Raw genomic sequence first — 21,547 nt, forward strand, 5'->3', positions numbered from 1 at the left:
CCCTAAGGGCATGACTTTTTATACCTTTCTACGCTAACTAAACTAGCAAAGGAAAGTTTTCAGAAATCTTCGACGTCCCATTGGCTGAGAGTGGCAAGTGACATGTCACCCGATTCTTAAAAAGTTCCACAAAATCATGTCTTACAAAGACCATTGTCTCTTCCACGTGAAGCCAGAAGCTTCCTGCGATTGCAACTTTGTATTAAGTCATCCTCGCAGCTTCCATAGTCTTTCGGTACAACTTCCGCGGATGTCAAGTTAAGGACTGACAAAATGTTCACTTTCGACCTTGGCCATGTCCGACAGAATGATGTCAGCTCATCAGTTTTTGCTTTGTGAATGCAGCTTCAATAAACGTTTTAATTCAGAATGGGCGTCTCGTGACTTTCTGCAGAATTATAGATCAGCTCTTTTTCTGCGGCTCAAATAACTAGGCCCAAAAGCAGGCAACTTATGTTTTCTAGTATAAAACAAACACAAGAAAAGTATTAATGTAAGAAATAAAGTATATTCTGTATCCACCCCATGGTATACTAATTAATTAACCCACCCGATTAATCAAAATGTCACCTAGCCATTGCAAACAAATAAAGCAGCGTTTATATTTACCAGTCTCCGTTTTTCTATGAGACCCATAAGCACCTAGAATAGTAGAAATGACATCACACAGACAAGGAAAAGCAAAACAAGCACATGCTTCGTTTAAGTTTGCAGCAGTTAGTAATGACAAAAACGAAAACAATAAATTATTTTATTAATTTGCACAAACAGAAAGATGCAACATTTATGCACGTTTATGAGCACACATGTTAGTCCCCCCACGTGTAAAGTTTAATCTAAGTTGTATTAACACGACATATCACAAATCATTAATAATTTTATTCATGTTATGGAAATGTGACTTTGCGAGTTTAAACAAAATTTTGTTTTCTATCTCGCTCCATCAAGAGAAACAGTTGAGGTAAAGTGAAATGAGATAGACATTTGTGGCTAGGAACATACAGATGTGTAGATAGAAAAAGAGTGAAAGACAGGTGAGGTAAAGGAGGTAAGTTGAAGAAAGGAGAGAGACATGAGACAGAGAGGTAGGCGAGCCTGATGTACAGTTTGGGGGATGGGTTACTTCATCACAAATGTGCTGGATATTCTGTCCACCATGTTAAACGTTTATTATATCTGGTGGCACTTGTGGTACAGCCAACAGGATATCTGTCATGTTTGTGATTGAGTAACCGGTCTACCAAACTCCAAATCAGGTTCTAAGTAAGAAAAAATGCGACAGAGATTTATCAAGAGAGCGGTGAGTTAACGAGTGTAAATTGAACTAGAGAAGAAGGTACAGAGAGACAAAAGAAAAAAAGGGGAGTGGTGGGTATAACAAGAGGTTAGGTTACAAAAGAAAGGTAGCATTAAATGAGTAAGGTAGTTAGAGAAGTGTGATAGAAGAACTAAGGGAGAAAGTGGAGGAGACCTAGCAAACACATTGAGAGATAAATTGAGAGGTTTGATAGAGAGAGACAGAGATGAAGAAAATGGGTTGAAAAATATGAGAAAGTAAGTGAGTTAGACAAGTGATGTAGAGAGAGGAGTGAGGAAGTGTGGAGAGGTGGTGAGGTGGGGAAAGTAGTAGGGGAAAGGTTGAGAGAGAAGCGAGATATAGAGTGGTGGACAGAGATAGAGAGATGAGGTAAAGAGAGAGATGGGCTGAGAGAGAATTTCAGCTGAGAGAGATCATGAAAAATGATTAGTGAGCTACAAAAGGGGGTAGAGAGAGAAATGTGCAGGTGACAGATGTTGAAAGGTAAAGAGGCTGAGAGTGGTAGAGAAACAGAAGTGGGGTTGTGAAGGAAAGGTAGAAAAGTGTGGTAGAAAGATGTGTTTTGAGAGAAACAGTTGAGGTAAAGTGAAATGAGATAGACATTTGTGGCTAGGAACATACAGATGTGTAGCTAGAAAAAGAGTGAAAGACAGGTGAGGTAAAGGAGGTACATTGAAGAAAGGAGAGAGACATGAGACAGAGAGGTAGGCGAGTGTGAGATAGAGAGGTGGGGGATTCTACATAAAGGAGATGTAGACCTAGATGGAGAGGGGGTAGATAAATAAAGAAGAGAAAAGAGGATATTTAATGATTGGTAACAGAGAGAAAGATGAAGTACTTCAAACAAGGTAGAGAAGAGTGGGGTTGCGAAAGGAGCAGTAGAAAGATAGGGATGAGAGAGAGGCATGACAAACAAAGGGAGCTGAGGTAACGAGTAAAATAGAGGGGGTAGATAGCGCAGTAGAGAGAAAGAGGAGGCTGAGGTCAGGTTGGAAGAGAAAGAAGATTGCAGAAGAGATAAGTGAAGAAAGAAATAGTGGTAGATAAAGAGTGTTGATGTAGAGGGAGAGGGTAGAAAACCTGTGATAGAGATATTAACAAATGTGAGACAGAGGGAGAAAGATCATTTTACTCGGGTAAGGTGGGGTCACTCTGCAATTTTCCACTTTGCTTATATCTTAAAACATCTCTGAACTTTTGGTTTCTTAGTCCATTATCCCCTCGCTAACACTTCGTTTATAAACTACTTATAACACCTGTATTAAAAGTTGTTTTTGTCAACATTATTGTAACACAAACCTGAAGCAAAGTGTTAAGGTGAGATTTTTTATCCACTGCAAATTCAGATTTGCATTGGCTTGCATCCCAAAGTAATACAAAGTTCAGCAATGTGCTGCCTTATGTTACTTTGTGTCAAGGGGGGCATTCCATCCGTGGTGCATGGGTATTCCCATGCAACCACCCATCTGTTTTGACGCAAATCCCTATATGCCAAAAATCACAAACAGGGATTTGTGCCAAAATTCTGCTCCTCCTTGAAGCAGGCACAACATGGAATTATCAATCTCTGGGAGTGTAGGGGGAAAGTAATAGGCAAGGCTGCCCCCCGCTCAATTATCTGTCAATCTAGAAAAGCCTTACCTAATCCAATAAAACATCAATGTACTGGACCAGTAATCAGAGACTGAAATACCATTATCGGTAACTGTACCTTCAATGTGTAAATTAGCACTATTCAACAGGTCAAGATGTATTCATTAAGAAACCAAGATATATACACAGGTACCCGCTTGCTACAACCAGGAAAAAGTGTGAGAGTGCAGAGAGAGAGTGCCTCACGGTTGCAACACCCGAGGGGTTCCCAGCTAGTAATTGCTGGTATACCCACTTCTCATCATCGGTCACTCTCTCTGTGTGAAGACAAAAGAGGTACACACAAACATACAAATGTGCACAAATGAGAATATTGACCAAAACACAAACAGTGAACAAATACTCACACTTGTTGTGAAGAAAGTGTAGAGCTACACCTACGACCCCATAAGAGAAGATAAAAACCTGGTGAGGTTTTGCTGGCTATCAATCTTTTATTCCGGTGCTGCAAAGCCTCCCAATTAAAAAATGGTTAATTATATACCATTATTATTTATTGAGAACCGACATGTTTCGTTGCTCCAATTTCAGCAACTTCATCAGGGCAAAGATGGGGTTCTCTATTCTCAGCCTTCACACCATAATAATAACTGGACCTTGTGATTGCCACGTCTTCACGTACCGGCAATCATGTATCGGACCTCGTGTCAACTGATCACGTGTCCACATCAGGCTCCGAGTATCGCGAGCCCCTGATGCCGAGTCCCTCCCGCGCTTCCGACGATCCTCCGCTTGCATCCCAAAGTAATACAAAGTTTAGCAATGTGCTGCCTTATGTTACTTTGTGTCAAGGGGGGCATTCCATCCGTGGTGCATGGATATTCCCATGCAACCACCCATCTGTTTTGACGCAAATCCCTATCTGCCAAAAATCACAAACAGGGATTTGTGCCAAAATTCTGCTCCTCCTTGAAGCAGGCACAACATGGAATTAACCTTAGTTTCCCTACTTTGTATGTGTGCCTCTTTTAAAGCACACATGCATAGCGAGGAAAGCCTTAAACTATAGCTTTTCTATTGGAAAAGACACCTTCCGTTGCCAAACCTATGTTTCAGAGAAAACGAATACCCTCACAGTGTGGCGTAAGGGTGTCTGCATTGGTGCATAGCTGCCAAAAGTGTTTCCTCGCAGGCAGTGAAAACAGTGCTACATCTTAGTAAATATGGCGCTATTCTGCTCCCTACCTTTCATGCAGCACAGCAACATTAGTTGTTGCATGACTTCTAGGTAAATCTGGCTCCAACAGCTTAATTTCTAAAAGAATAACTGCAGACTAAAATGTTTTGCACAGAAGCCTTTGCAACTAAATACTAAGGCTGCATAGTCTTGATTCCACCTCATGCCTTTTTACTCCACCACCAGATACTCCTTTCCCCTTAATCTCACTCTTGCAGGTTCTTTTTCACCCCTGCTTTCTCCCAGTGTCACTGTTTTTACATCTTTTATTCCTCTCCTTACCCCCTTCTTTGTTTCTCTTTCTCACCCTGGGTCGAAGACTGGTGGGGAAAATTAAGTACTGGTTCCCAAACATGAGTGCCTGTGGGTTCAACTGCAACCAACAGGTCAAATTAAGCTCTGCCTTAAGAGGGTTTGGGACAAAATCTGTGCTTAGTCACAAAATGGGCACTGACTCGAGTGAAAAAGTCGGTAGTTATGTATATACTGCATGTGCTTCATTAGGTAGCGAAATGGGTATTGGATGGGACATCTGGTCGTATCCTGTAGGCATGGTGTTTGTAGCATGCATGTTGGCATATACAGAGAAATAGCTATTTGACATGTGTGTATGTATGCAAGTGAGGTGAACATATATAGTGCAAACGTAGCTACAAAGAAAGTCAACAGTGTATAATCACTAAGGGTGCGAGTACATCAAGAGTAGGCCTGGAGGAGGAGGAGCTTGGCGGGCATCCGAGATGGCCGCGTGAGCACAGCGCTCCCCGGACCCCCGCCACTCCCGGCATGATATCCTGAACATATCCTGACTCTTTACGAGGATTTGTGTAGAGGACGCTGAGCTGCTTGCCCTGGAACTTTTGAAATTTGATTTGGACCCGGGGTGCCGGAGTTACGGTGATTCGAACTTTCGGGCTCCGCCCTCGAGGTATGCCCGGGACTGGGTGAGGCTCTGTGGCCGTCTTGGAGTTGAACAACAGCGGCGGGGGGATTCGACTTGTGGGTCCCCCTCTTAAGTTTCGGTTTCGTTTCTGCCTCAGACTGAGACCTCTGGCAGGGGAGCCTGGCCTGGGCTGGAGCCGGGGCGTGGGACGGCTGTTGGGCCTTTGGCTGGTTTATTCTCCTATCGGCTGGCCCTATCCTAGTGGTACCCTGGCGGCGGCTCTTTGGTCCCGAAGCCCTACTTTCCTGTGGCCATTCCATCGAGCCTGGTGACTCTCCTGGTGACGCAGTTCTAGCATGGCAGGCAGAGGGGACCGAGAGACTAGGAAAAGACCAGGGCGCCCCTGCGTGGGGGCCCGGTCCAGTCTAACGTTATGGACCGCTACACCCATTCAAAGGGGTCCCCCGGAGCCGCCCTGCCCGGATCAAGTACTGCTGACCACATTGTGGACGCGTCAACGGAGCCATCCTTGCAAGACATCATGGGCGCCATTTCTGGCATGAAGGAAACGATAGGCCAACAATATGAAGCTTTGGCCCACAAAATCGACACCGTGGCCATTGCTGTGAACTTGATTCGAGCCGACCTGTCGAAAACCAATGAGAAGGTGAAGTCATTGGATCTCAAGTCGTCCAGCCTCACGGAAGACATCTCGGAGATACAGACGGAGATCAGCAACCTCCGTAGGGTGAACGATTTCATGACCCGGCGCTTGGAGGACTTTGAGAACAGGGCACGTCGCTGTAATGTGCGCGTGGTCGGAGTTCCGGAGAATCCAGAACCTCACTCTGTTGATCTCCTTGTTGAGGACTTGATCCAGAACTACCTCTCTCCATCTGGTCTCAGTAAATTTTTCGCAGTGGAGCGTGCCCACCGTGTTCCGGGGGGCCAGGGTAAGCCAGGTGCCCCGCCGAGGCCTATCGTTGCGAAACTCTTCCATTATAGGGACCGGGACGCTATCCTGCAAGCATCACGTGTGAAGGGCCCGGTGGCCTTTGAGAACGCCACGGTGAACTTTTATCCGGACTTTTCTCAACAGGTCCAGAAACAGCGGGCTTCCGTGGTGTCAAGAAACGTCTCCGGGATATGGGATTACGCTACGCTATGCTTTTTCCGACCAGGCTGCGCGTTGAGTACAGTGACCGAGCCTTCTTCTTTGATCGGCCTGATTCTGTGAATGACTGGCTAGACTCTCTGCCTGACCGACCTCCTGCGACTGAGTCCGCCGCCCACCCGGGTGGTGCTGAGGGTGGTGTGGAGAGCTGAACGATTCGTCTGCACCTGGGCCCTCGTATAGAGTAACTTTTCAGGGATTTTATGCCTCAGTGCCTCTACTGTTTGTGTGTTCTCCTCATTATCTGCTTGCTCGGGGTGGCGGGTGGGCCAGAGCCTTTCCTCCTCCGGGGTTCTTTTTGTAGAATGGGGGTTCTTGGGCGACAGGCACACTGCATGTTGGGGTGGCTTTTTAGCATTTTGCAGGGGTGCAGGGTGGGGGGTGTTTTCTTGATTGTTGGGGGGTGGGCGGTTGGGATGTTCGATGTTTGTGTGTTGTGTTCTCAAGGCGACTCAATCTTGCTTCTGATGTTTCTTACGTCATGCTCATTGCAGAGGGGTTTCGGCGTTTCTGTGTGGGATGGGGGTAGCGGGTTGAGGTTTGTTTCGTGGAATGTTAATGGTCTGGGGGATCGCATTAAGCGGAGTGTGGTGTTAAAATGTCTACGCCGTTTATCTCCAGATATTGTTTTTCTACAGGAAACTCATTTGGTGGGCAATACTTGCCGTGCGATGAATAGTTGGGGATATCGCCTTGCTGCACATTCAGGGTTTACCACGGGTTCCAGGGGGGTGGGTATCCTTGTTCGGGCTTCCCTCCCCCTAGCTATTGATGATGTGATCCTTGATGATCGGGGGCGTTATGCTGTCCTCGTGGGTCGTTATGAGGGTCGTACCCTTTCCCTTTTTACGGTTTATGTGCCCCCCGGCCTACAGACTTCTACCTTTTCCGATTTGGGCTGTGTGTTGTTGAACCTCCCTGATAGTACTCTCTTTGTTGCAGGTGACTTTAATTCTGTGATCTCCGGTCTACACGATCGTTACCCCCCTAGAGATACTCCTTCAGCCCAACAGTGGCTGGGTGGGTTTTTGGACACGTTTGGCTTGGTGGATTGCTGGAAGCTTCTGCATCCTACCCAGCTTCAATACACTTTCCATTCCGGGGCCCATGGGAGTCTGTCTAGACTGGATTATTTCCTGATGCCCGCGGCGCAGACGCCGGCGGTGCGTGAGATCAGACACCTCCCCCGGGGCATCTCCGATCATTCTCCGCTCTGGCTTGGTTTTGAATTTGGGGTGGAGGCGGCGGGCAGAGTGGCGCCTATTAACCCCTGGTACCTTGCCTCCCCCGAGACCCGCAACCTTTTGACTAAGTCTTTGGATGCCTATTTTTTAGACAACGAGGGGTCCGTTTCCTCTGCGGTATCCCTGTGGGAGGCCTTTAAGACAGTGATTCGTGGGCAGGCCCTTTCCCTTATTGTTGAATCCAAGAAGGCTAGGAATCGGGAGGTGGTGGACCTTGAGAGAGAGATTGCGGAGAGGGAGGCCGACTTAGAGTCAGATGTCACCTCTGATAAACTCCACGTCCTGGGTCTGAAACAGTTTGCCTATAAGTCCTTGGTCACGGATGCGGCTAAACTGATGTTCCGGGAACAGCAGGGTCGTCTGTATGATGTGGGGGACAAAGCGGGTAAATTGTTGGCATGGTTGGATAAGAAAGAGAGGGCGAATCGTGTGGTGCCTGTGATTCAGTCGTCGACTGGTGTCGAAGTGACAGACCCGGTTGGAATAGTTGAATGTTTTGCGGAGTATTTTCGTGTGGTTTATACCCCTGTGTCTGGACGGGATGTGGCTGACTCTCGCCTTTTGTTGCGCGATATAGCTTTGCCCAGTGTTTCCGATCTAGATCGTGTCTCGTTGGAGTCCCCTTTTACTACGGATGAGATAGCGACTGCCATTCGTTCGCTCCGTTCGGGCAAGGCCTTGGGCCCGAATGGGTTGCCAATTGAGCTGTACAAGCTACGCCCTGACAGGGTAGCGCCCTATCTTCGTGCCATGTTTTTGGAGTCCCGGGAACGGGGTATTCTCCCGTATGACCAGCGTCTGGCTACGATAGTCGTAATTCCCAAAGACGGGAAACCGCGGGACCTTTGTTCGTCTAATAGGCCCATTTCCCTGTTAAATGTTGAGCCTATGGTCCTGGCTAAGCTCCTGGCGACCCGCCTACTGACGGTCATTAGTGGCTTGGTTCATCCGGATCAATCCGGATTTATCCCACATCGCAACACGGCTCTTAACCTACGTCGTCTCCACGGTGCTGTTGCGAGGGCGGGGCTTCTGACGGAGCCGGCCATTTTAGCCTCGTTAGACGCCTCGATGGCCTTTGACACTGTCGAGTGGCCCTATCTTTGGGCGGCTCTCGAAAAATTTGGTTTTGGACCTGAATTTATTGGTTGGGTGAAGTTGTTGTACGTTGAACCCTTAGCGCAAGTAGTGGTGAACGGTAGAGTTTCAGTCCCCTTCTGCCTTGGTAGGGGGACCCGTCAGGGTTGCCCCTTGTCTCCATTGCTTTTCGCGCTTGCCTTGGAACCGTTAGCTGCGTGGCTTCGATGGGAGCCTTCACTCAAAGGGATCCGTTGGTCACCGGACTTTGAGGACCGCGTCTCTCTTTACGCGGACGACATTCTTCTATATCTTACCTCCCCGCGTAACTCTTTAAATGTCTTATTTGATGTTCTTACTTCGTTCGGTGCTAACTCGGGCCTTGTTATTAACTGGGCTAAGTCCTGTGTGTATGTTCTTTCGGGTGTTTTGCCCCCTTTGCCGGACAGATTTCCTATCCAGGTGGTCCAGTCTGGCTTCAAGTATTTGGGGATTTTTATTACCCTGGACTCCTCACTCCGGTTTGAGCGTAATCTTCTCCCCCCGCTTCTTAGACTGCGACTGGATGTGGCCCGTTGGCGTAAGCTACCCCTATCTCCTTTGGGTAGGGCAGCTCTTTTTAAAATGATGTCCTTGCCGCGGTTCCTCTACGCACTTCAAAATTCTTATGACGACATTCCCGCGACGTATTTCAGGGAGATCGAGAGTCTGCAAAGACAACTGATTTGGGACGGGCGTCCACGTATAGCCCTTGCGAAACTTACCATCCCTTGGTACGACGGGGGCATGGCGCTCCCCGACATCAAGAGATATTACTGGGCTGCCCAGCTATCTGCCATTAACCACGCGATGTATTCGCCGGGTCACGATCCGGCCTTTGAGATGGATAGGTTCCAGCTGCCGGGAGGGGACTTTAATAGAGCGCTTTATTCTAGATCGGCCGGGCGCCATCTTACGGGCCCGTCCAGGATCGCAGTCAACGTGTGGCGCGCCGCGAATGGGAGTTTGGGATGGGAGAATCGACTGACGCTGGCGACTCCGCTTTATGCTTCTGAACGTTTGGGGGGTCTCTGGTTTACTAAGGGCTTTGACCTCTGGGATATGATTGGGATTTGTAAGGTGGGTGATGTTTGTGTGAATGGTAGCGTGAAGTCATTCCAGGCCCTTAAGGCAGAATACGGCTTGAGTGATAGAGAGTTTTTCCGGTATCTGCAGGTCCGGCATGCCCTGGCCTCAGTTCTGACTCCTGATGTGGACCTGCCCGAGTCCTCCCCCCTTGAAGATCGTATACTAGATGGACACCTGCCCGACAGCACTATCTCCCTTATTTACAAAAAATTGATTCATAATCGCGCTGATTTGTTGGTCCGACTCAGGGAGATGTGGGTCGGTGACGGATTAGAATTAGATGACGAGGATTGGCAGTCGGCACTCTCCTCTCCGAAAGAGGTCGCCATTCCCGCCCGTCTTCGTTTGGTGCAGCTTAAGATCCTCCACCGGGTGTATGTGACTGGCCCGCGTCTGGTTGTAATGGGTTTTTCCCCAGATGGCTTATGTAAGCGTGGCTGCGGGATGAGCACTACCTTTATGCATATACTCTGGGAGTGCCCTGTGGTGGCAGCCTACTGGGTGGATGTGCTTGCGGTAATGACTGTTGTGACTGGTGTTGCCCTGCGGCCTGAGGCCCGACGATGCCTGCTGAACGTGTCGGAACCCTCCGATTACTCTGTGGCCCAGACTAGATGGGCGACCTTGGGTTACATGGTCGCGAAGCGTGACATTGCGCAACTTTGGGGCGCATCCCGACCTCCAGACGTTTCGGTATGGGAGGATAACATGGACTGGTCCATGTTCCGAGAGAAGACCGTCTATGTGGCTAGGGGCAGACCCAGGGCATGGACGAAAATTTGGGGTCAATGGAATGCATATCGTGGAGACATTTGTACCCCTCCCTTGGTTGCCACCTCCGATGTTACCTTGTCTCCCTAGGCTGACGTTCCCGAAATTTTTCATTCTGTTCTAGGATTTTCCTGTCCTCCCTGCTTCCCCCCCCCCCCCCCCCGGCCTTGCCAAGTCTCATTGACTTACCTTTGTTTTCCTGATTAGTGGCCTTCCCCTCTGACATCCGGGCTGACTTGATTGCTGCATTCGCCTTGTTTGGTGTTCGTTATTTTAATGTTTAATATAGAAAATTGCTGTGTCCTGTCCTATGTCTGGAGCAATTTTACTCTATGATTACGGCCTGACCACGGAAATGATTGTTTACTTCATGTGTCGTGCATTGCGACTTAGCGGCCAGCCCGTGTGGTTGTAGGCCCATCTTTGTATTTTTTATCTGATTGCTCAATAAAAGTTTTTAACCAAAAAAAAAAAAAAAAAAAAAAAAAAGAGTAGGCCTGGACATGAAATTCGGCTTGCAGAATTTGTGGAGTTTTCCCCACTCCGTGTAGAGGAGCAGAGCTCTTTCCTTGCTCGCGCTTGCCCATGTTAAGTTGGCGACCATGAGCGAGGAAAATCTTACTCCAGACCACCTCCCGGCAAAATTTCTCAATGAGGGCGGTTGCGGATGGCCACGACTGCTCGCATTGAGAAACCTTCCATTTTGCATTGAGGAAGCCGCTGCTCAAGTAGAACATGTACTCGACTGGCAGAAAGAAGCTGTACATGGTGCAGTTCACGCAGATTTTCCAGTGCAGTACAAATACTTAGTGCTAAAAACGGCATAAATGGCACAACCGAACACACTCTGCAGCTTACAGAACTGCTGATAGTGTAGCAGAGAATTTTGGGTACTCCACGAACTCCGCCCAGGCCTAATCAAGTACTGGTAAGGGAAGGAAAGCTTATGCATGACCGAAGCAGACAAACGAGTTCACTGCTATCATTGGAGCCTGTACTTGTGTCTGTCCTGATATTCTAGCCATTTTTGAGCAAAGTTTGCTTTTTTAAATTAACTCTTTTCTATAATCCTCCTCGCAGAATTTGCAAAAAATCCCAAATGTACTCTCGGTCATTGTATTTTGCTCTGCATGTTGGGGTCGATAACTTCTGGGAGTAAAGAGGTGTAAGTAAACTAACAGTGTAGTAATTATTTATTGATAAACGTTCCTTTTTATTTTTACAGTTTGCCCAGTTGGTGTCCACGTATAAGGCCTTGGGCCCAGAGAAATTCCCTCTGATCGAACAGACATTTTACCCAGACCACAGGGAAATGGTAGGTGTACACAAATTACTACTTTAACTTTGTTTGCATCTAAGCAAAGCAAATATATTATGTTTTCATCTTATATGACACTGCTATGGATTTTTCTTGCTAGCTCAGCTCAGAGAGCTGCCTTCTGCAGATTTGCTTGTTGTTCAGGCGCTCAAGTGAGAGGTACTGATGCGGACAAAATATTCAGCGGGCTCAATACAGAACGAGAAGAGGCCCTTGAAATTGAATACAGATAAACTTGTTGAGATGGAGTCTGGATAATTTCTATCATCATATTGCCTACGGCTCGTACAAGTTAAAGTCATTGGATTGAATATGACTGTGAAACATGTTTCTTCAAGGACATCATAGTTGTACGCATTTTGCAAAGTCGTGCTTGTTTTTTGACATGAGCGAAATCTCAAATAATTTCTGGATGTTGTTTTGTATTCTGTTTGATTTTTGCTTGCGCGCTATTTTCATCCCTAATACTTTTTAAAGCCCAATAGAAATTGTGGAACTGACCAGTGCTATGGTTGCAAGTCATTTTCTTCTGGAACCAGTCAGTATTTCATGTGTTTTTATTATACGAGCTATAGCTAGCCGCAAATACAGTTCTCAAGCAGATGATCAGTCAAAGGTATTTTGCATAATGAGCATCATCTTTACAAAAATTACATGTTTTCTGTACTGACAAAATGTCAAATTTCACCCTGAGAAAGAAGAATTATACAAGAAATTGTTATTAACCAATGGTATTTGAACAGTTCCATCCAACACCATATCTCAATTAGAGCAAGAATAATAACTGATATAAAGGGTATGCCTTCAAATTGCACATACAACCATATAAGGATATATAAGATTGAAAGGAATCTCAAATTGCATCAGCTTTAATTTGAAGATATGGAGGGTAGTGGGATCGATTAGCCATAGTCTCTACAGACTTCAGTCGCCATGTCAAAAAGATTGACGCCAGTATAACATGAATGAGACGACACTGGGCTTTGGTGTCTTTATGGGATATTGAATTGCTTGGAATTTTGTTTGTATGCAATTGCCTTCCACAAATATACATTTTATGGGCAATAGCCCCATGCATTAATTCTGAAAACGAGTAAGCAATTTGATAAAGCTATCCCCCTGATCTTAAGCATCAATTACTCACAGCTCACTAAGGTTAACACATTCACATATCATATGCATGTTCCCATTTACTGAACTCAACAAACATCTTCAGAAACTTGAATCACACTTTGAATCCCCAGAACCATTTTGAAAGTCAACACTATACTACTGAATGTACTTTGATGCCTTGAGTTTACTGGAATTGTTAAAAAATTATAATTCGCTCCTCTCTCATATTTATATGATCTGTTAAATCAGGAATTAACACAGACAGTGTTCATGGTTAATTCATTTTGTTTATGCATCCCGATTTGGACCAGGGACCCAGTTCTCCGAAATGGACTAACTGTGGAGGTTTTAGACAAAGAACCTTGTATTTTGATTTTTGGAATATGGGTTGTCAGTTACATTGCTACACATTTTCGGATGGTTGATGTGTGCTAGTGAGCTACTGGCCTGCAGAATTCATCTGTAAAAAAATAATTTATAGTACAAGATCTGATGGTGTCTGTTTGCTTCACACTTACAATGTGCCTTTTATTACTCATCGGGAAATGTGGCTATTTTAATCACAGAGCAATTAGTTGAATGGTTGCTCCATATTAGGGAATGAAGCAGTTGTCTCTCTTGGGTAATTGATTTTTTGTTTGTGGTTAGAAATGTCTTCACAATATAGAAGTTGTCTTTTTCCTAAAGAGAATCAGTAGGAAATGTATATATGGTATAAAGTACCTACTTTTGTACATTATAAGGGTAGTGAAGTCACAGAGGAGTTCCGTGACCGTATAGAGGAACGAGGACGAAGGCAAAGTACCAAAAGAATGTAATGGATTGCAGACTCCCATCAAGTACGCATGCATTAGGTAAGATCCCACAATGCACCAAATTCCCACTGATGCATACTAAAGACCATCCTGAGGTATCCTTGGCTCTTCCTTCACTCACATCTAACCAGCAAAGGCTCAGAATAAAGTTTAATCTATGACATGTGCTGAAATGGGCTGATTTAGGCATCAATATATCCTGAAAAAAATACAGTCAACATAAGAGAAACCTTTAGGTTTGAAGCAAAGCTGTTTAATGAAAAAATACTAATTACCACTAACAATGTTGAAAAACGTACAACAGAGAATACCTGGTAAAGTAAATGTAATATTTTATCATAGTCAACAAGGACAACCCTTATAATAGAAGTTTAATAGTACCCAATGTAAGTCTATTAAAACACCTTAGCTAGCTCTGAATTAAGTGGAAATTGAAGTGATGTGTGACATTTCTGACCCGGCAATAAGTATAGGAACTAGTGGAAAAACCCACCTTTACAATTGGAAAGTTTAAGTTGTCAGCTCAGTTCTGAGTTTAATGGTGGCTCCACAAACTTTGGATAAACATAAGTGGAGACCGAGGTAAACTTTGGCAGACTAAAACCGATAAAATGGATGGCATTCATCTATGGCACCCTCAAACTCGGTCCATTGCACAAAAGTCCAGGACTTGAGGCAGTGTCCATATTGACCCGGAGTGAGGTTGACACCTTAGTTTACAGGTGATTGACAGTTTTTCTCCTGTCATTTCCAGGGATTCCAATACGTTGGGGAGCTTACAAAAATCATCAGGACAGCAAATCGAAATGTAGAAAAATGGTAATGCTCCATATGAACATCGTATTCTAAACCAATGGCTTTACATTGATGGAAAACCCATTTGTTTACCTTTCGAAATTTAATAGGAGAACGCATCATCACATTTTTGTTTCTTTTCTTCATTCCTGTGAAGAACCTCTTCTCGTGGCCATATGCTTGGCATGCTGTGCATTTTAAAGAGCAAGTTGCCATGAGTAAATGCCATCATTCAGGCCAGTTTATAAAACACGCTATGTAGTATAAAGGGCAGATTGCAATTTATAAAATGCATCATTCAGGCCAGTTTAAAAGCATGATGTGCACTATAAAGTCCAGATTATCATTCATAGAGTGCATCAATCAGTCTAGATTATAATCTATATAGTGCAGTAAAAGGAGCAGATTACCATAATAAAAGTGCATCGTTCAGGCTATGTTGTAAAGTATACAGTACGGTATAAAGAGTAAGTTACCATTTATAAAGTGCATTTTTTAGGGCAGATTGTAAAGTTGACAGTGCTGTATGAAGGCCAGGTTACCTTGAATACATTTATCATTCAGGCTATGTTGTAAAAGACACAGTGCGGTTTAAAAGCCAAGTTACCATGTATAAAGTGCAATATTCAGGCCATGTTGTAAAGTATGCAGTGCGGGCTAAGAGCCAGGTTGGTATACATAAAGTATATCATTCAGGCCAGGTTATAAATCATGCTTTGCAAACACAAGGAGATGATGGACGGAGCACTGAAACTTTTCAGACACTCACCCCCAGTCACAGATCTGGGTTGAATCCATCATCGTTCTTTAGCTCACTTCACCACCCCAGTTCAGAAACAGCTATATTCAAATCAGACTTGACCCTGCGCCTCATGGGAACGGTCCAGCCCCAAGTGCCAAGCCATGTCTTCCCTGGACTGGAAAGAAGCATCCTGGGACCGGTTTTGGGCTAACAGCCTTCATCAGCCAGGCTAGCTTGAATCCAGTGGCAAAGTGAGCAGGGGACCCACATCTAGGCATACCCTGCCAATTTAGGGCAAACAAAGCAAACACAAGGAGATGATGGGCAGAGCACTGAAACTTTTCAGACACTCACACCCAGTCACAGATCTGGGTTGAATCCATCATCGTGCTATAGCTCACTTCACCACCCAGTTCAGACACAGCTATATGCAAATCAGTCTTGACCCTGTGCCTCATGGGAACATTCCAGCCTGAACTGCCAAGCCATGTCTTCCCTGGACCAGAAACATGCATCCTGGGACCGGTTTTGGGCTAACAGCCCTCATCAGCCAGGCTAGCTTGAATCTAATGGCAAAGTAGGCAAGGGACCCACGTCTGGGCATACCCTACCAACTTAGGGTGAATAAAGCAAACACAAGGAGATGATGGACGGAATGCTGAAACTTTTCAGACACTCACTCCCAGTCACAGATCTGGGTTGAATCCATCATCGTTCTTTAGCTCATTTCACCACCTCAGTTCAGACACAGCTATGTGCAAACCAGTCTTGACCCTGTGCCTCATGGGAACATTCCAGCCCGAACTACTAAGCCATGTCTTCCCTGGACCGGAAACCAGCATCTTGGGACCGGTTTCGGGCTAACAGCCCTCATCAACCAGGATAGCTTGAATCCAGTGGCAAACTGAGCAAGGGGCCCGCGCCTTGGCATACCGTTCCAACTTAGGGTGAACAAAGCAAACACGAGGAGATGATGGACGGAGCACTGAAACTTTTCAGACACTCACCCCCAGTCACAGATCTGGGTTGAACCCATTATCGTTCTTTAGCTCACTTCACCACCCCAGTTCAGACACAGCTATATGCAAATCAGTCTTGACCCTGTGCCTCATGCCTTCACGCATGCCTGACCCTATAATAGGATCAGGCATGACTTCACGCATGCGCACTGCAGTTCTTCCTGTGAATTGAATTCTAGGAGCCAGCCTGAGCCGCGGGAGACTAGTGTAGCCAGCAGCAAGAGTAGGTACGTCCTACACTCCTGTCCTCCTGGCACCGGTAAACTCCGTTCCGCTGCGAGTGCAGAGTTTTTGAAAACTTTGCACTCCAAACGAATGCGGAGTTCAACATCTATGCAACCTCCGCTGGCGGAGTGGAGTTAGCCACCCAGGCTTATCTATTATATGCTCATTCCAGTGGAGACGGGGTTACAAATTGGTTCATTGAGGGCAATATGGGGAGTTAATGAATTCTGGTGTAGGGTGTTCAAGGGAGGTACAGATGCACCAGAAGAGGATCATGAGGTAATGCATGTGTCTCCGCTTCTGCTTTTGCTCCTTCCCGTGGAAGACGTTTCTCCTTCCAATGGAAGATGTATCAAGGGGTTAGGATCATTACTCACTCTCACCTACTAGCGTGGAAAGGCCATAAATGTGCCCAGGTAAGACTCATTCTGAAGAATTGATCCAGCGGCCTATAGGAAATATGTCATAAGTAACGCTTCCTAACTCTATAACCTATTACATTAAACACTACTCTACCTCATGGACCCATTAATCTTATATGACATACTTTGACTTACTGAATCAGGTGGCCAAATTAAACTTATATACAACTTATTTACAACTTATATACAACCACGGTAAAGAATGACATCATTTGAACAAATCCTAACTATTTAAATGACCACCATGGCGATGGCATCTAGCTAATAGTAACCCACACTTCTGAATAATCAAGACCAGCTTGTTTCCAAAAGTAAGATTTTATTAACTAATTATAGATTGTTGTGAATATAATTTTATTAATGAAATTTTATTAGAATCATAGTAAGCATATTTGAAAACATTATAGAAAATTACAGTTTCAAGTAAGGAAATAAAAGTTTAGCATTTCTAAAATCCTAAGTCCCTAGCTAAATTAGAATAAATGGAAATAAAGTAAAGTCTTTATGAGTTCTTAGGTCCTCCTAGCAAAGTCCGTCAGCACGACACCCTCATCTGAAAGTTGAAAAGCAGCAGCCAGCCCTAACCATAGGGCACGGGTTTTTATACCTTTCTACGCTAGCTAATCTAAGTAAAGGAAAATTTTCTGCAAAAGTCGATGTCCCATTGGTCCGAAAGTGACAAGTGACATGTCACCCCATATTTCAAAACTTCCATTCTGTCATATTCTTTGAGACCATTGTCTTTTTTTTGTACGTGTTCCAAAGCTTCCTTAGTTTGCAACAAATTTGAACAAGAGTTCTCACTGACTTCTTTTTACTGCCTCGGATGCCAAGTTATCAAACTTTCTTTCTGCCGGTTTCTGACCTTGGCCACGTCCGACAAAAATAATGACAGCGCTTCTTCATTGTTATGTGAATGTAACTTTCATGGAAAACTTTAGAGTGGACATCGTGCTTCAGGCAGAAATTGAATTCATCTTTTTGCAAACTCGAGCAAACCAGGCCCAAAAGCAGGCAACTTATTTTTCTAGTATAAAACAAACACAAGAAAAGTATTAATGAAAGAAATATTATTTTATTCTGTTTCCACCCTTTGTTTACTAAAAGATTAACCCACCCTATTAGTGTAGTGTTACCTAGCAAGAAGCAAACAAATAAAGCAGCATTTTATATCTACCAGTCTTCAAGAATCCATGAAATCTTATATGCACCTATAATAGTAGAAATAACATCACATAGACAAGGAAAGCAAAACAAGCACATGCCATTTTAAAATTTGCAGCAGTTAGTAATGACAAAAATGAAAACGACAAAATTAATTTATTATTTCTGCACAAACAAAAGATGCAACAATAATGCACGTTTATGAGCACACATGTTAATATCCCCATGTATAAAGTTTAATCTAGGTTGAGTTAGCATAACATATCACAAATCATTAATATTATTAATTTATATTATGGAAGTGTGACTCCACGAGTTTAAACAAAATTTTGTTTTCTACCTCGCTTCATCAAGGTTTAGCATTGTACAGGAGGTTCCAGTTGTTTTCTGGAGCGGAGCAGTTGTGAGTTAGCGAATAAGATTGTTACAATAATTGGTGAATATTGTGGCAGTGTTGAACTTGTGAAGACAAGCTGTGTAGGTGTTTTGCAAGGTATGGGACACTGCATGTATGTTTGCTTTCTGCAGATTATGTTTATGGTAACATCAGGGAATCAACAGATAAAACCGGACCACTAGCAGCCAAAACAGCCCACATACCTACCTGTGAGACAAGCCCTTCTGAAACTTCCAGGCTGCTCTATTGGCGAGTTGGACTCGGGTCACAGATCACCGATTGTGATTACTTTAGTAATAGATGTTAAGATTGTTCTATCTTTCTCATTATATGTAAGATACTACATTTAGGCCCTCCTTCAGAGATCGCCAAAGGAGCGTAAATCACATACTAAATGTGAAGTAAGTTGTATCTTTGACCTTTAACATGTTTTTCCAGTTTAAATAATAGAGTTTTTCTCCATAACGTATGTGATCATACAGCTGCGGCTTTTTCAGCACCAGTAAATGCTCATTGGAAACTATGTCTCTGCAAGCTATTTCCCATTTATGTGCACTTTACAGTAAAATCGCATGTCCCAGGTGCAGTCACACACTTACAGGCGGCTATTAAAAAAGGTTTTTCTGTTTCTATCCTACAGCTACAGTGGTCATCCATTGCAGCTTACAGGTGCCCATGGGTTGATTTATCTACAATAAAATCCTTGGCTTCCAGACAATTCACTGTTTTGATATGTTAATGCCAAACGAGAGGGAGTTGTTACCACCCTGTTTCTTCATCTGATTTTCGCAGAGTTACAAAACCACTCTTTGAACAATTGTAAGAACTACTGGCTACATTTCTAGCTCTCAAGGTCATCTTTTAGGTGTAATGAGAATTGGAGGTTTGGGATAGTTCTGCCATCATCCATTCTTGAGGATGTTTGATGATAAGTTTGTTTTGACACTGGAACCTGAGATTTTGTTCTCAAAGTAAATTCAGGGTTCCACAGGGAGCAGATGCCATTTTTTTTCTCCAGTTTTATGTCCAAATCCTTCTTCAGAAGAATCCCCGTTTACATTTTAAATATTGAGAGAGGTGTTAAGATCTATTTGCACAGGTATCTGGGATACAAAAAATAGAAATGGGACAGTCTTTTCTGTCATTTTGGGTTTCCACTAAAGACTGCAAATCCTCAAAATCAATTATGAGTGAGTTCTTGGATAACGCCTGTAATCTCTTTATTGATCAGCTAGCAGATAAATAATTTAAAGCTCTGTTCAGTCTAGCTCCACCAAAGGGATGTGGTGTCATGGGAAGAATGGGCCCCCCAAGCACATTAATTCTGCACATCATTAAAGACACTACATACATAGCACCTTTCTTAAAATAAAAGTGTCACACAGCACTACGCATAATCTCTCGAGCTGCGAGAAACATTGGTTTTGTTTTCCCATATATTGACATAAAAGAGGTACATAAATAAAAAGCAGATAGCTGCTGTCACCCAACTCGTTTGTTGACAAGAGCAGTTACAAGACAGAGCAGAGACCACAGCAAGGCATGCCTGATTCTCTGCAGGTTCAAGGGTTTGATGCTGTGTGCAAGTGGCTGTCACCTGCCCTTTTCTCTACTTCGAGTCATCTAAGGGAGCATGTCAGCTAACCCTTGAATCAGCAGTACCTGTGCCAGGATACAAGAGGCATTCTCAGCCTCCAGAGTGCCCATTGAGCAGCTGTTTTCAGTACTGGTACATTCATAAAGACATATAAGCAGTAAAAAACGTTATGGGTGAAAAAGAAGTTTGCTGCGAGCAATTATTTTCATCTAATACAACCCATATCTTTTTCATCATCATTATAAGCTTGAAAATGATAAATTATTCAATGTTTAAGGCATGCAACATATATTATCATAGAGGTTAGCTGTCATTAGCAGGGTTGTTTTCCTTGAATGGGTTATTTTTGCCTGCACCTCCAACACACCACATTCGGACATGATACCTCCAGTTTTAAAACCCTAAAAAACCTTTATTTGATCTTTCTTCCACCTAAAATTGGCTTCATTCCAAAGTAAGTCATTAGGGAAAATTAATTCACTCAATTGTATTTTTTCAAAATCTCCCTCTTTCCTTCTTCCATATGTCGGCATGCTTGCAAGTGACTTCAGGTATACAAGAAGAAAGAATTGAGAGTTGTCAATGATGTAATTAGGAACCCCAACACCTAAACTATAGCTCCTCAAGTACAAATTTTCATTCTGAATGGTCTGGCAAGACTGTGTGTTGTTACATCGCAGCCTTTACACCGCGATAGGTCTACAATGCAGTCATTACAACGCAAGTTGTTACAACAACTTGCGCTGGAGGGTGCTGGACTTAGGAATAGTATGATTTACTATTCCAACTCCAGCCTACGTAACAGTAAGGAAGGTGTTGGAATAGTAAATCATACTATTCCTTAGTGTATAGCGCTATCCAGCGCAAGTTGTTATAACGACTTGCGTTGTAATCACCACGTTGTAAATGTATTGCTGTGTAAAGACTGCGTTGTAATGGATGTCTCCCATCTGGCAAGACATCCTCCCCTACGGAGATTATGGAAAAACAGGAGTCATTGAAGATGTATGCAAAACACCTCACTCTGGTCCTCATAGTGTGCTGTATATTATACTAACATAGTTTCCAGCCACCCAACATCTTCTAGTGCTATTACCCCAGCCAAAATATAAACAAAAAATAACCTCTTGCCACCCTAGCCACCACCCTCTGGATAGTCCCACCACAACCAAACACATAACATACCTGGCAAACTGCCTACGTTCGGTCAATTCCAGAGCACGCACCGCCAAGCCCAAAAGTTGAAAAATATCTAGTAGACGGACAAACAGCTGATCATCTTTTTCTTTTTGTTCTTAGGTGTGCCAATTTTATTTTGCTTGGTGACCTTAATATCCATTTAGAGGACCCCACATGCAGCCAAGGTACTGCACTCACAGGAGATCTGAATGTTTTAAGTCCAGCTCTCTGTAATTTAACCCCATTCATAAAGCTGGCCACCTCCTGGATCCTATTTTTTCCAAAATGGAGAACCTCCTTACAGCGGCAGTTGGCAGTACCATTTATTATTAGAAC

At 44.1% G+C, this 21,547-nt stretch overlaps 1 protein-coding gene across 1 annotated transcript in view; it reads left to right on the forward strand.

Annotated features, from left to right (window-relative positions):
• The window catches only part of SYN2 (synapsin II), a 1,086,516-nt gene that overhangs the window by 573,702 nt on the left and 491,267 nt on the right, over window positions 1–21,547 (forward strand). The window contains exon 5 of the mRNA XM_078661415.1: window positions 11,651–11,740. Coding sequence (XP_078517541.1) covers window positions 11,651–11,740 — 90 coding nt within the window. The remainder of the gene's footprint in view (window positions 1–11,650; window positions 11,741–21,547) is intronic.

Source organism: Lissotriton helveticus, chromosome 9 (assembly GCF_964261635.1).
Source record: "Lissotriton helveticus chromosome 9, aLisHel1.1, whole genome shotgun sequence".
Lineage (NCBI taxonomy): Eukaryota > Metazoa > Chordata > Amphibia > Caudata > Salamandridae > Lissotriton > Lissotriton helveticus.